At 54.1% G+C, this 13,049-nt stretch overlaps 2 protein-coding genes across 5 annotated transcripts in view; both read left to right on the forward strand.

Annotated features, from left to right (window-relative positions):
- HSF1 (heat shock transcription factor 1) overlaps nt 1-8,196 on the forward strand; it is a 48,773-nt gene extending 40,577 nt beyond the window's left edge. For 2 of the 4 annotated variants that reach the window (XM_058830070.1, XM_058830071.1), the window contains exons 11-13: nt 231-296; nt 2,095-2,164; nt 7,051-8,196. In XM_058830070.1, the coding sequence (XP_058686053.1) occupies nt 231-296; nt 2,095-2,164; nt 7,051-7,292 (378 nt within the window). In that variant the 3' untranslated portion in view covers nt 7,293-8,196. The remainder of the gene's footprint in view (nt 1-230; nt 297-2,094; nt 2,165-7,050) is intronic. The other 2 variants (XM_058830072.1, XM_058830073.1) reach the window with 1 other exon arrangement.
- Nucleotides 7,678-12,860, forward strand: LOC131575566 (uncharacterized). The gene is made up of 6 exons (XM_058831163.1): nt 7,678-7,807; nt 8,188-9,648; nt 9,899-9,938; nt 9,973-9,999; nt 10,363-10,505; nt 12,838-12,860. Exons 1-6 carry the CDS (start codon nt 7,678-7,680, stop codon nt 12,858-12,860), a joined length of 1,824 nt encoding a protein of 607 aa, XP_058687146.1.
- Nucleotides 12,861-13,049: the final 189 nt, after the last annotated feature.

The following is a 13,049-nucleotide window of genomic DNA, read 5'->3' on the forward strand; positions in this document are numbered from 1 at the left end:
CTCCCATTCCCATTTTTCCCAGGAATTCTGGATTTTTCCCAGGAATTCTGGGTTTTTCCCAGGAATTCCAGCCTTTTCCCGCCTCCCATTCCCATTTTTCCCAGGAATTCCAGGGTTTTCCCGGGAATTCCGGCTTTTTCCCAGCTCCCATTCCCATTTTTCCCAGGAATTCCGGGTTTTTCCTGGGAATTCCAGGCTTTTCCCACCTCCCATTCCCGTTTTTCCCGCAGCTCTTCAGCCCTTCCGTGGCGGTTCCGGACGTGACCCTGCCGGACCTGGACAGCAGCTTGGCCAGCGTGAGCTCGGAATTCCGGGAATTCCGTGGGAATTCTGGGAAGAAAATTCCAGGAATTCCAGGAAAAAAAATCCAGGAATTCCAGTAAAAAAAATCCCCGCCCCCACGGAGGAAAAATCCCGGATTTTCCCTGGAAAATCCTTGGAATTTCTCGGGAATTCAATCCCAGTCCCATCCCGGCTCCGGTTTTTCTGTGGAAAATCTTGGATGGATTTTTTTGGGATGGATTTTCCGGGTGAAATTCCGGGATTTTGGGGTTTTTTGGGAATATTCCGGGAGATTCCCGGGGTTTTTTGGGAATGTTTTTTGGGATGTTTTGGTCTCAGAAGGAGGGGGAGGATCCAGGAGCAGCTCCAGAATTCCTGGAATTCCGTGGGATGGGGATGGGGGGTGGGGAGAGGGGGAATCCAGAGGGGAAATCCAGGATCGGGATCGGGATCGGGATTGGGATTGGGATTGGGATCAGGGCTGGGATCAGGACTGGGATTGGGATCAGGATTGGGATTGGGATCAGGGATTGGGATCAGGATTGGGATTGGGATCAGGGATTGGGATTCGGATTGGGATTGGGATTAGGATTTGGGATTGGGATCAGGATCGGGATTGGGATTGGGGCTGGGATTGGGATCAGGGCTGGGATTGGGATCAGGATCGGGATTGGGATCAGGATTGGGATTGGGGCTGGGATTGGGATTGGGATCGGGATCAGGGCTGGGATTGGGGTTGGGATCAGGATTGGGATTGGGATCAGGATCAGAGCTGGGATTGGGATTGGGGTTGGGATTGGGATCAGGATTAGGATAGGGATCAGGGTTCGGATCAGGATAGGGAGTGGGATCAGGATTGGGATTGGGGCTGGGATTGGGATCAGGGCTGGGATTGGGATTGGGATCAGGATCAGGGCTGGGATTGGGATTGGGATCAGGATCAGAGCTGGGATTGGGATTGGGGGTTGGGATTGGGATCAGGATCAGGATTGGGATCAGGGTTGGGATCAGGGTTGGGATCAGGATAGGGATTGGGATCCGGGATGGGATCAGGATCAGGGCTGGGATTGGGATTGGGATCAGGGCCGGGGTCAGGGCTGGGATCGGGGATTGGGATCAAGATTGGGATTGGGATCGGGGCTGGGATTGGGATCAGGATTGGGATCAGGGCTGGGATTGGGATCAGGACTAGGACGGGGATCAGGGCTGGAATCGGGATTGGGGCTGGAATCGGGATTGGGGTTGGGATCAGGATTGGAGCTGGGATCAGGATCGGGATTGGGGCTGGGATCAGGATTGGGGTTGGGATCAGGATTGGGGTTGGGATCAGGGCTGGGGTTGGGATTAGGATTGGGGTTGGGATTAGGATTGGAGCTGGGATCAGGATTGGGGTTGGGGCCAGGATTGGAGCTGGGATCAGGATCGGGATTGGGGCCGGGATCGGGATTGGAGCTGGGATTGGGATTGGGATTGGAGCTGGGATCAGGATCGGGATTGGGGCCAGGATTGGAGCTGGGATCAGGATCGGGATTGGAGCTGGGATCAGGATCGGGATTGGAGCTGGGATCAGGATCGGGACCGGGGCCGGAATTTGCTCCGGGATCATTCCCAGTTCTCCAAGCAGCGTCAGCTCCGTCTCCTTCCCGGAATTCTCCTCTCCCGGGGAATTCCTGGGACGAGCAAGGGCCGAGTTTGGGATTTTTGGGATTTTTCCCTTCGCTCCGGAGGATCCCGGAGCATTCCCGGCTTTTCCAACCCGTAAAAACCTGGGATAAACAGAACAAATTCCCGAAATTCCCGGAATTCCGGCAGATCCAGGATCTCCTCTCGTCCCAGGAGCAGCAGAAGCCGGCGGAGGCCGAGCCGGGCGCGGGGGATTCCGGTAATCCCAGCGGGAATTTGGGGATCCCTGGGATTCGGGAATGGGGCGGGATCCACCTTTGGAAAATCGGGATCGTCGGGATCGGAGCCGGGAACCGGGGAGGAGCCCAGGGGGATCCAGGAATGCGGGAATGGGATCGGGAATTGGGGATGGGGAGAGGTTCCCGGGATCCGAGGGGTCGGGATCCGAGGGGTTGGGATCCTTGGGATCCTTGGGATCCTTGGGATTGGGACTGGGATCCTTGGGATCCGTGGGATTGGGATGGGGGATTGGGGATGGGGAGAGGTTCCTGGGATCTGAGGGGTCGGGATCTTTGGGAATGGGATGGGATCAGGAGCCTTGGGATTGGGATCATTGGGATCCTTGGGATTGGGATCGGGGATTGGGGACGGAGGGAGGTTCCTGGGATCCGAGGGGTTGGGATCTTTGGGATTGGGATCCATAGGATTGGGATTGGGATTGGGAGGGGATCTTTGGGATTGGGTCTGGGATTGGGATCCATGGAATCGGGATGAGACCCTTGGGATTGAGGTGGGATTGGGATTAGGATTGGGATTGGGATTGGGATGGAATCCTTGGGATTGGGATCCCTGGAATTGGGATGAGACCCTTGGGATTGGGGTGGGATTTGGATTGGGATGGGAATTTTTGGGATTTGGATCCAGAATTGGGGACGGGGAGGGACGGGGAGAGGTTCCTGGGATCCAAGGGGTTAGGATTGTTGGGATTGGGATCCTTGGGATCCTTGGGATTGAGACCTATGGGATTGGGATCCGTGGGATTGGGATCTGTGGGATTGGGATCCGTGGGATTGGAATTAGGAGTGGGATTGGGGTTGGATTCTTGGGATTTGGATTGGGATCCACGGGATTGGGGTGGGATTGGGATTGGGATCCACGGGATTGGGATCCATGGGATTGGGATCCTTGGGATTGGGACCCACGGGATTGGGGTGGGATTTGGATTGGGATCCACGGGATTGGGACTGGAATTGGGATTGGAATCGGGATCATTTGGATTGGGATGGGATTGGGATTGGAATTGGGATTGGGATCATGGGGATTGGGATGGGATCAGTGAGATTGGGATTGGGATTGGAATCCATGGGATTGGGACTGGAATTGGGATTGGGATCCACGGGATCAGGATTGGGACTGGGATTGGGATTGGGATGGGATCCATGGGATTGGGATCCATGGGATCAGGATTGGGACTGGGACTGGGATTGGGATGGGATCCATGGGATTGGGATCCACGGGATTGGGATTGGGACTGGGATTGGGATGGGATCCTTGGGATTGGGATCCATGGGATTGGGATTGGGACTGGGATTGGGATGGGATTGGGATCATCAGGATTTGGATGGGGTTGAGATTAGGATTGGGATGGGACCCTTGGGATTGGGATTGGGATTAGGGTGGGATCTGAGATAAATGGGAATTGCTGTCAGGATTAGCTGGGATTGGGATTGGATTTGGGATCGGGATTGGATTTGGGATCGGGATTGGATTTGGGATCGGGATTTGGGATCAGGGTGGGGTGGGAGCTCCTTTCCCATCCGGTGTCCTGGGATTCCAGGCTGGAGCTGGGCTCATCCCCATCCCAAACATTCCCAAACATTCCCAAACATTCCCTGCCCATCCCAAACATTCCCAAACATTCCAAACATTCCCAAACATTCTCTGCTCATCCCGAACATTCCCAAACATTCCCTGCCCATCCCAGACATTCCCTGCAGCCGCTCTTCCTGCTGAGTTATCCCAATCCCAAATTCCCAATCCCATTCCTAAATTTCCAATCCCATTCCCATATTCCCAATCCCAAATTCTCTCATTCCCAAATTCCCAATCCCAAATTCCCAATCCCTAATTCCCAATCCCAATCCCAGATTTCCCCACATTCCCGTTTTTCCCCCAGGGAAGCAGCGGCTTCATCCCAATCACAAATTCCCCCAATCCCAAATTCCCAATCCTAATTCCCCCATTCCCAAATTCCCAATCCCAAATTCCCATACCCAATCCCAAATTCTCAATCCCAATCCCAAATTCCCATTCCCAAATTCCCGATCCAAATCCCAGATTTCCCCGCATTCCCATTTTTCCCCAGGGAAGCAGCAGCTTCATCCCAATCCCCATTCCCAAATTCCCCCATTCCCAATCCCAAATCCCCCATTCCCAGATTTCCCCTCTATTCCTGTTTTTCCCCAGGGAAGCAGCGGCTTCATCCCAATCCCAAATTCCCAATCCCAAATTCCCCCAATCCCAATTTCCCGATCCCCCAGTCCCAAATTCCCAATCCCAAATTCCCAGTCCCAAATTCTCAATCCCCAATCCCAAATCCCCCAATCCCAAATTCCCCCATTCGCAATCCCAAATTCCCAATCCCATTCCCAGATTTCCCCTCTATTCCCGTTTTTCCCCAGGGAAGCAGCAGCTTCATCCCAATCCCAAATTCCCAATCCCAAATTCCCCCAATCCCAATTTCCCGATCCCCCAGTCCCAAATTCCCAATCCCAAATTCCCAATCCCAAATTCTCAATCCCAAATTCCTCCATTCCCATTCCCACATTCCCAATCCCATTCCCAGATTTCCCGCTATTCCCGTTTTTCCCCAGGGAAGCAGCGGCTTCATCCCAATCCCCAATCCCAAATTCCCCCATTCCCAATCCCAAATTCCCAACCCCATTCCCAGATTTCCCCTCTATTCCCGTTTTTCCCCAGGGAAGCAGCGGCTTCATCCCAATCCCAAATTCCCAATCCCAAATTCCCCCAATCCCAATTTCCTGATCCCCCAGTCCCAAATTCCCAATCCCAAATTCCCAATCCCAAATTCTCAATCCCAAATACCCAAATCCCCCAATCCCAAATCCCCCAATCCCAAATTCCCCCATTCCCATTCCCAAATTCCCAATCCCATTCCCAGATTTCTCGTTATTCCTGCTTTTCCCCAGGGAAGCAGCGGCTTCGTCCCAATCCCAAATTCCCAATCCCGATTCCCCCATTCCCAAATTCCCAATCCCAAATTCCCCCATTCCCATTCCCACGTTCCCAATCCCATTCCCAGATTTCTCCTCTATTCCCGTTTTTCCCCAGGGAAGCAGCGGCTTCATCCCAATCCCAAATTCCCAATCCCAAATTCCCCCAATCCCAATTTCCCAATCCCAAATTCCCCCAATCCCAATTTCCCAATCCCCCAGTCCCAAATTCCCAATCCCAAATTCCCAATCCCAGATTCTCAATCCCAAATTCCCCCATTCCCATTCCCACATTCCCCCAATCCCATTCCCAGATTTCCCCACATTCCCGTTTTTCCCCAGGGAAGCAGCAGCTTCATCCCAATCCCAAATTCCCCCAGTCCCAATTCCCCATTCCCAATCCCAAATTCCCCCAATCCCAATTTCCCAATCCCCCAATCCCAAATCCCCCAATCCCAATCCCAAATTCCCAATCCCAAATTCTCAATCCCCAATCCCAAATCCCCCAATCCCAAATCCCCCAATCCCAATCCCAAATTACCAATCCCATTCCCAGATTTCCCCACATTCCCGTTTTTCCCCAGGGAAGCAGCGGCTTCGTCCCAATCCCAAATTCCCCCAATCCCAAATTCCCCCAATCCCAATTTCCTGATCCCCCAGTCCCAAATTCCCAATCTCAAATTCCCAATCCCAAATTCCCAATCCCAAATACCCAAATTCCCCCATTCCCACATTCCCCCAATCCCAGATTTCCTCACATTCCCGTTTTTCCCCAGGGAAGCAGCGGCTTCGTCCCAATCCCAAATTCCCAGTCCCAATTCCCCCATTCCCAAATTCCCAATCCCAAATTCCCAATCCCAAATTCCCCCAATCCCAATTTCCCAATCCCAAATTCTCAATCCCAAATCCCCCAATCCCAAATCCCCCAATCCCAAATCCCCCATTCCCAATCCCAAATTCCCAATCCCAAATCCCCCAATCCCAAATCCCCCAATCCCAAATTCCCCCAATCCCAGATTTCTCCTCTATTCCCGTTTTTCCCCAGGGAAGCAGCGGCTTCGTCCCAATCCCAAATTCCCAATCCCAATTCCCCCATTCCCAAATTCCCAATCCCAAATTCCCCCAATCCCAATTTCCCGATCCCCCAGTCCCAAATTCCCAATCCCAAATTCCCAGTCCCAAATTCTCAATCCCCAATCCCAAATCCCCCAATCCCAAATTCCCCCATTCCCATTCCCAAATTACCAATCCCAATCCCAGATTTCTTCTCTATTCCCATTTTTCCCCAGGGAAGCAGCGGCTTCGTCCCAATCCCAAATTCCCCCAATCCAAATTTCCCAATCCCCCAGTCCCAAATTCCCAATCCCAAATTCCCAATCCCAATCCCAAATTCCCAATCCCCCAGTCCCAATTCCCCATTCCCAATCCCAAATTCCCCCAATCCCAAATTCCCCCAATCCCAATTTCCCAATCCCCCAGTCTCTAATTCCTAATCCCAAATCCCCAATCCCAAATTCTCAATCCCCAATCCCCCATCCCAAATTCCTACATTCCCAGATTTCCCGCTATTCCCATTTTTCCCCAGGGAAGCAGCGGCTTCGTCCCAATCCCCAATCCCAAATTCCCCCATTCCCATTCCCAAATTCCCAATCCTAGATTTCTCCTCTATTCCCGTTTTTCCCCAGGGAAGCAGCGGCTTCGTCCCAATCCCAAATTCCCAATCCCAAATTCCCAATCCCAAATTCCCAATCCCAAATTCTCAATCCCAAATCCCAAATCCCCCAATCCCAAATCCCCCAATCCCAAATCCCCCATTCCCAATCCCAAATTCCCAATCCCAAATTCCCAATCCCAAATTCCCAATCCCAAATTCCCATTCCCGGATTTCCCCGCTATTCCCGTTTTTCCCCAGGGAAGCAGTTGGTTCCCTGCACGGTCCAGCCCCTTTTCCTGGTGGATTCCAGCGCCGTCGACGTCGGATCCGGGGATCTTCCCATCTTCTTCGAGCTGGGGGAGGGGCCCTGCTTCCCGGACGGGGACGAGTATCCCGAGGAATATCCCGAGGAATATCCCGAGGAATATCCCGAGGAATATCCCGAGGATCCCGCGCTGCTCCCGCGGCCGCCCACGCCCCGGGACCCGGCCGTGTCCTAAAAAAAATAATCCGGGATCGAGGACAAGGGATTGGATCCCCGGGAAAAGAAGAAATCCTGGGAGAAAAAAAAGGATTCCCGGGAAAAAAAAAATCCTGGGAAAAAAATCCTGGGAAAAAAAGGATTCCCGGGAAAAGGAAGGATTTGGGAAAAGGATTCCCGGGAAAAGGAAGGATTTGGGGAAAGGATTCCCGGGAAAAGGAAGGATTTGGGAAAAGGATTCCCGGGAAAAGGGAAGGAAACTTCGCACAAAATCCCGGAGGCGCCGCTCTCCCGGCTCGGAGCGGAATTCCGGGGAATCCTGGGGGATCTTGGAGCATTCCCGGAGATCTTGGAGAGTCACGAGGGATTTCGGAGGATTCCGGGAAATCTTGGAGGTTTCCGGAATGTTCTGGGGCATTCCAGAGGATTCCAGGAAGTCCTGGAGGGTCCTGGAGGATTCCAGAGGATCCCAGAATGTCACGAGGGATTCCAGAGGATTCCGGGGAGTCCTGGAGGTTTCCGGAACGTTCTGGGGCATTCCTGAGGATCCCAGAAAATCCTGGAGGATCCCAGAGGATTCCAGAAAATTCTAGAGGGTCCTGGAGGATCCCAGAGGATCCCAGGGGATCCCAGAATGTCACGAGGGATTCCTGAGGATTCCAGGAAGTCCTGGAGGATTCCAGAGGATCCCAGAAAATCCTGGAGGGTTCCAGAACATTGTGGGGGATTCCAGAGGATCCTGGAAAATCCCCAAGGATCCCAGAGTATCAACGAGGGATTCCAGGGGATTCCAGAAAATCCTGGAGAATCCCAGAGGATTCCAGAAAATCCCAGAGGATTCCTGAAAGTCCTGGAAAATTCCAGAGGATCCCAGAAAATCCTGGCTGATCCCAGAGGATCCCTCAGTTCCTGAGGTGTTCCCAAATCCCAGAGTTCCTGGAAAAGTGGGATCTGCCCAAATCCCGGGATATCCCGGAAAACCCGGAATCCGGCGGGATCCCGAAATCCACGGGAGGCGGAAATCCCGGGAATTCCAGTGGGATCCCAGAATTCCATCCTGGAGTTCCACAGCGTCCCAAACCCAGCCAGCGCCGCGGGGATTCCCAAAATTCCTGGAGATCCCGAAAATCCTGGAGATCCCAAAATTCCCAAGGGAGCCAAAAATCCGGTGGGATTCCAAAATTCTGGGGGAATCCAGAATTCCAATGGGATCCCAAAATCCCAGGAGATCCCAAAATTCCAGTGGGATCCCAAAAATCCGGTGGGATTCCAAAAATCCCGTGGGATCGCAGCTCCTGCTCCGGGCGTTCCCAGGTTTTATTCCTTGATTCCCTCGGGGGAATCCTCCTGGAATTCCAGGGAAATCCCGCTGGAATTCTGGGAGAATCCCACTGGAATTTTTGGGGAAATCCCCCTGGAATTCCAGGAGAATCTTGCTGGAATTTTGGGATCCTGCTGGAATTCTGGGAGAATTTTTTTGGAATTCCAAGGGAATCCCATTGGAATTTTGGGGGAATCCCCCCGGAATTCTGGGGGAATCCCAGGAAAATCCTGTTGGAATTCCAGGAGATTCTTGCTGGAATTTTGGGAAAATCCCACTGGAATTCTGGGAAAATTTCCTTGGAATTTCAGGGGAATCCTGCCAGAATTCCGGGGGAGTCCCAGGAAAATCCTGTTGGAGTTCTGGGGGAATTCCCCTGGAATTCTGGGAGAATCCCAGGAGAATCCTGTTGGAATTCCAGGAGAATCTTGCTGGAATTTTGGGAGAATTTCCTTGGAATCCCAGGAGAATCCTGCCAGAATTCCAGGGCAATCCTGCTGGAATTTTGGGAGAATCCCATTGGAATTCCGGGAGAATCCCACTGGAATTTTGTGGGAATTCTGCTGGAGTTTTGGGAGAATTTCTCTGGAATTCCAGGAGAATTTCACTGGAACTTTGGGAGAATCCTTCTGGAATTCTGAAGGAATCCCATTGGAATTTTGGGAAAATCTGGGAGAATCCTGCTGGAATTTTGGGAGGAATTTTGGTGGAATTCCAGAGGAATTTCGGGATCATTTCTCAGGAATTTTCTGGGAAACTCCAGAGGAATCCTGCTGGAAATCCGGGACAATCTTGGTGGAATTCCAGAGGAATCTCGCTGGAATTCTGCACGTTCCTGGCTCGGTTCTCCCAGATTTTCCGGTTCCGCTCCGGGATTTATTCCCGGATTTTGGGATTGGGAACGGAGCTTGGGATTTTTACACGGGAAAAGGACCCGGATCCCAGACGGGAACGAGGCGGAATTCCCAACGGGAATGTTGGGATCCTGCATGGAAACACATCAGAATTCCATATGGGAATGTCGGGATTCGGCGGGAACGCGTCAGAATTCCAGGTGGGAATGTCGGGATCTTGTGGGAATGATGGAATTCCACGTGGGAATGTGGGGATTCAGTGGGAATGTGTCGGAATTCCACATGGGAATGTTGGAATTTTGTGTGGGAACGTGTCTGAATTCCACATGGGAATGTGGGGATCCAGCAGGAATCTGTTGGAATTCCATGTGGGAATGCCGGGATCCCGCATGGGAAGGTCGGAATCCAATGGGAATATCAAGATCCCACGTGGGAACATCAGAATTCCGTGTGGGAATGTCGGGATCCCATATGGGAAGGTCGGGATCCGGTGTGGGATCATCGGGATCTTGTGGGAATTCCAGGTGGGAATGTCGGGATCCTGTGGGAAGGTCAGAATTCCAGACGGGAACATCAAAATTCCACGTGGGAATGTTGGGATCTGGTGTGGGAGCATCGGGATCTTGTGGGAACCAGAATTCCATGTGGGAATGTTGGGATCTGGCAGGAATGTGTCAGAATTCCACGTGGGAATGTCGGGATCTTGTGGGAATGGGGGGGATCCCGTGTGGGAAGGTCAGGATTCCATGTGGGAACCAGAATTCCATGTAGGAATGTCGGGATCCAATGGGAATATCGAGATCCCACGTGGGAACATCAGAATTCCCTGGGGGAATGCCGGGATTTTGTGTGGGAACGACGGAATTCCAGGTGAGAAGATCGGAATTCCACATCGGAATGTTGGGATCGGGCAGGAATGTGTCGGAGTTCCACGCGGGAATGTCAAGATCCCGTGTGGGAACATCAGAATTCCGTATGAAAACGTTGGGATCCCGCGTGGGGACATCGGGATCCTGTGGGAACGTCGGGATCCTGCGCGAGAACGTTGAAATTCCACGTGGGAATGTGGGGATCCGGCGGGAATCTGTCAGGATCCCGTGTGGGAACGTCGGGATCCAGCGGGAATGTGTTGGAATTCCATGTGGGAATGTCGGGATCCCGCGTGGGAAGGTTGGGATCCAATGGGAATATCAAGATCCCACGTGGGAACATCAGAATTCCGTGTGGGAATGTTGGGATCCGGCGGGAATGTCGGGATCGGGTGGGAATGTCAGGATCCAGCGGGAATGGCGGAATCCGGCGGGAATGGCAGGATCCGGTGGGAATGGCGGGATCCGGCAGGAATGTTGGGGTCTGGCAGGAATGTCAGGATCTGGCGGGAATGGCGGGATCCGGCGGGAATGGCGGGATCCGGCGGGAATGTCGGGATCCGGTGGGAATGTCGGGATCCGGCGGGACCCAGTGCTCTCCGGGCAGAGAATCCCGATAAAATCTCAGCTCCGCCGCTTCCGGCCTCATCCCGGGGGGGCTGGGGAGGGGATCCGGGAATGGGAACTGGGATCGGGGAATTGGGAATTGGGATCTGGGATCTGGGATTTGGGGTTGGGAATTGGAATCTGGGAATGGGAACTGGGATCCGGGAATGGGAATTGGGATCCGGGAACTGGGATCTGGGCGTGGGAATAGGGATCCAGGAGCTGGGATTTCGGGTTGGGAATTGGGATCTGGGCACGGGAACTGGGATCTGGGCAGGGGAATTGGGATTTGGGATCCAGGAACTGGGATTTGGGGTTGGGAATTGGGATGCAGGAACGGGAATTGGGATCCAGGAACTGGGATCTGGGCAGGGGAATTGGGATTTGGTGTCGGGAATTGGGATCAGGACACGGGAATGGAGTCCAGAGCCAGGAACTGGGATCCAGGGTTGGGAACTGGGATCTGGCCCCCAGAACTGGATCCGGGCATGGGAATTGGGATCCAGTCCCCAAAATTGGGATTTGGGGGTCAGGAATTGGGATTGGAACACAGGAATTGGGATCCGGGGCTGGGAACTGGGATTTGGGGTCAGGAATTGGCATCCGGGGCTGGGAATTGGGATCTGGCCCCCAGAACTGGGATCTGGGCACGGGAATTGGGATTCAGGTTCCTGGAACTGAGATCCGAAGATGGGAATTGGGATCCAGTCCCCAGAACTGGGATCCTGGACTGGGAACTGGGATCCAGGGTCAGGAATTGGGATCTGGGCACAGGAATTGGGATTCAGGGTTGGGAACTGGGATCTGGCTCCTGGAACTGGGATCCAAGGATGGGAATTGGGATCCAGGGTCAGAAACTGGGATCCAGGAATGGGAATTGGCATCTGGGCACGAGAATTGGGATTTGGGGTCGGGAATTGGGATCTGGGCATGGGAACTGGGATTTGGGGATGGAAATTGGGATTTGGGGTCAGGAATTGGGATCCAGACCCAGGAGCTGGGATTTGGGGTCAGGAACTGGGATTTGGGGTCAGGAACTGGGATTTGGGGTCAGGAATTGGGATCCAGACCCAGGAGATCCGCGGGGATTTGGGGATCCGGGATCCATCCCCGGGAATCCCTGGGAATGTCGCTCCTGCCCCTCCCCCCCTCAGGATCTTGGGATCTCCCAGCTGGGATCGGGCGGATCCCGGGTGCCCCTCCCCCTCTCGGGATCTCCCGGCTGGGATCGGGCGGATCCCGGGTGCCCCTCCCCCCCTCGGGATCTCCCGGCTGGGATCGGGCGGATCCCGGGTGCCCCTCCCCCCTCGGGATCTCCCGGCTGGGATCGGGCGGATCCCGGCCCCGGGGAGGGACCAGCCTGGATTGGGCCGGGATGGATCCGGGGGAAGCTCGGGGTCCCCCCCTCGGTGTCCCCAAATGTCCCCTCGGTGTCCCCAAATGTCCCCAAATGCCCTCCCATGTTCCCCCCATGTCCCCAAATGTCCCCCCGTGTCCCCAGATGTGCCCCTTAATGTCCCCAAATGTCCCCCCCATGTCCCCAAATGTTCCCCCATGTTCCCCCCGTGTCCCCAAATGTCCTCTTGGTGTCCCCAGATGTCCCCCAAATGTCCCCCCAGTGTCCCCGAATGCCCCCCCCAATGACCCCAAATGTCCCCTCAGTGTCCCCGAATGCCCCCCCCCATGTCCCCAGATGTCCCGTTGGTGTCCCCAAATGTCCCCCAGTGTCCTCCCCATGTCCCCAGATGTCCCCCCCATGTCCCCAAATGTTCCCCCCATGTCCCCAAATGCCCTGCCAGTGTCCCCAAATGTCCCCCCCGTGTCCCCAAATGTCCCCAAATTCCCCCCATGTCCCCAAACATCCCCCCCGTGTCCCCAAACATGTCCCCCTGTGTTCCCCCCATGTCCCCTCAGTGTCACCAAATGCCCCCCCGTGACCCCAAATGTCCCCCCAATGTCCCCAAATGTCCCTCTGTGTCCTCAGATGCCCTCCCATGTTCCCCCAATGTCCCCAAATGTCCCCCCCATGTCCCCAAGTGTCCCCCAGATGTCCCCAGTGTCCCCAAATGTCTTCCCATGTCCCCAAATGTCCCCTTGGTGACCCCAAATGCCTCCCCAATGTCCCC

The sequence above is a fragment of the Poecile atricapillus genome, chromosome 2, assembly GCF_030490865.1.
Source record: "Poecile atricapillus isolate bPoeAtr1 chromosome 2, bPoeAtr1.hap1, whole genome shotgun sequence".
NCBI lineage: Eukaryota > Metazoa > Chordata > Aves > Passeriformes > Paridae > Poecile > Poecile atricapillus.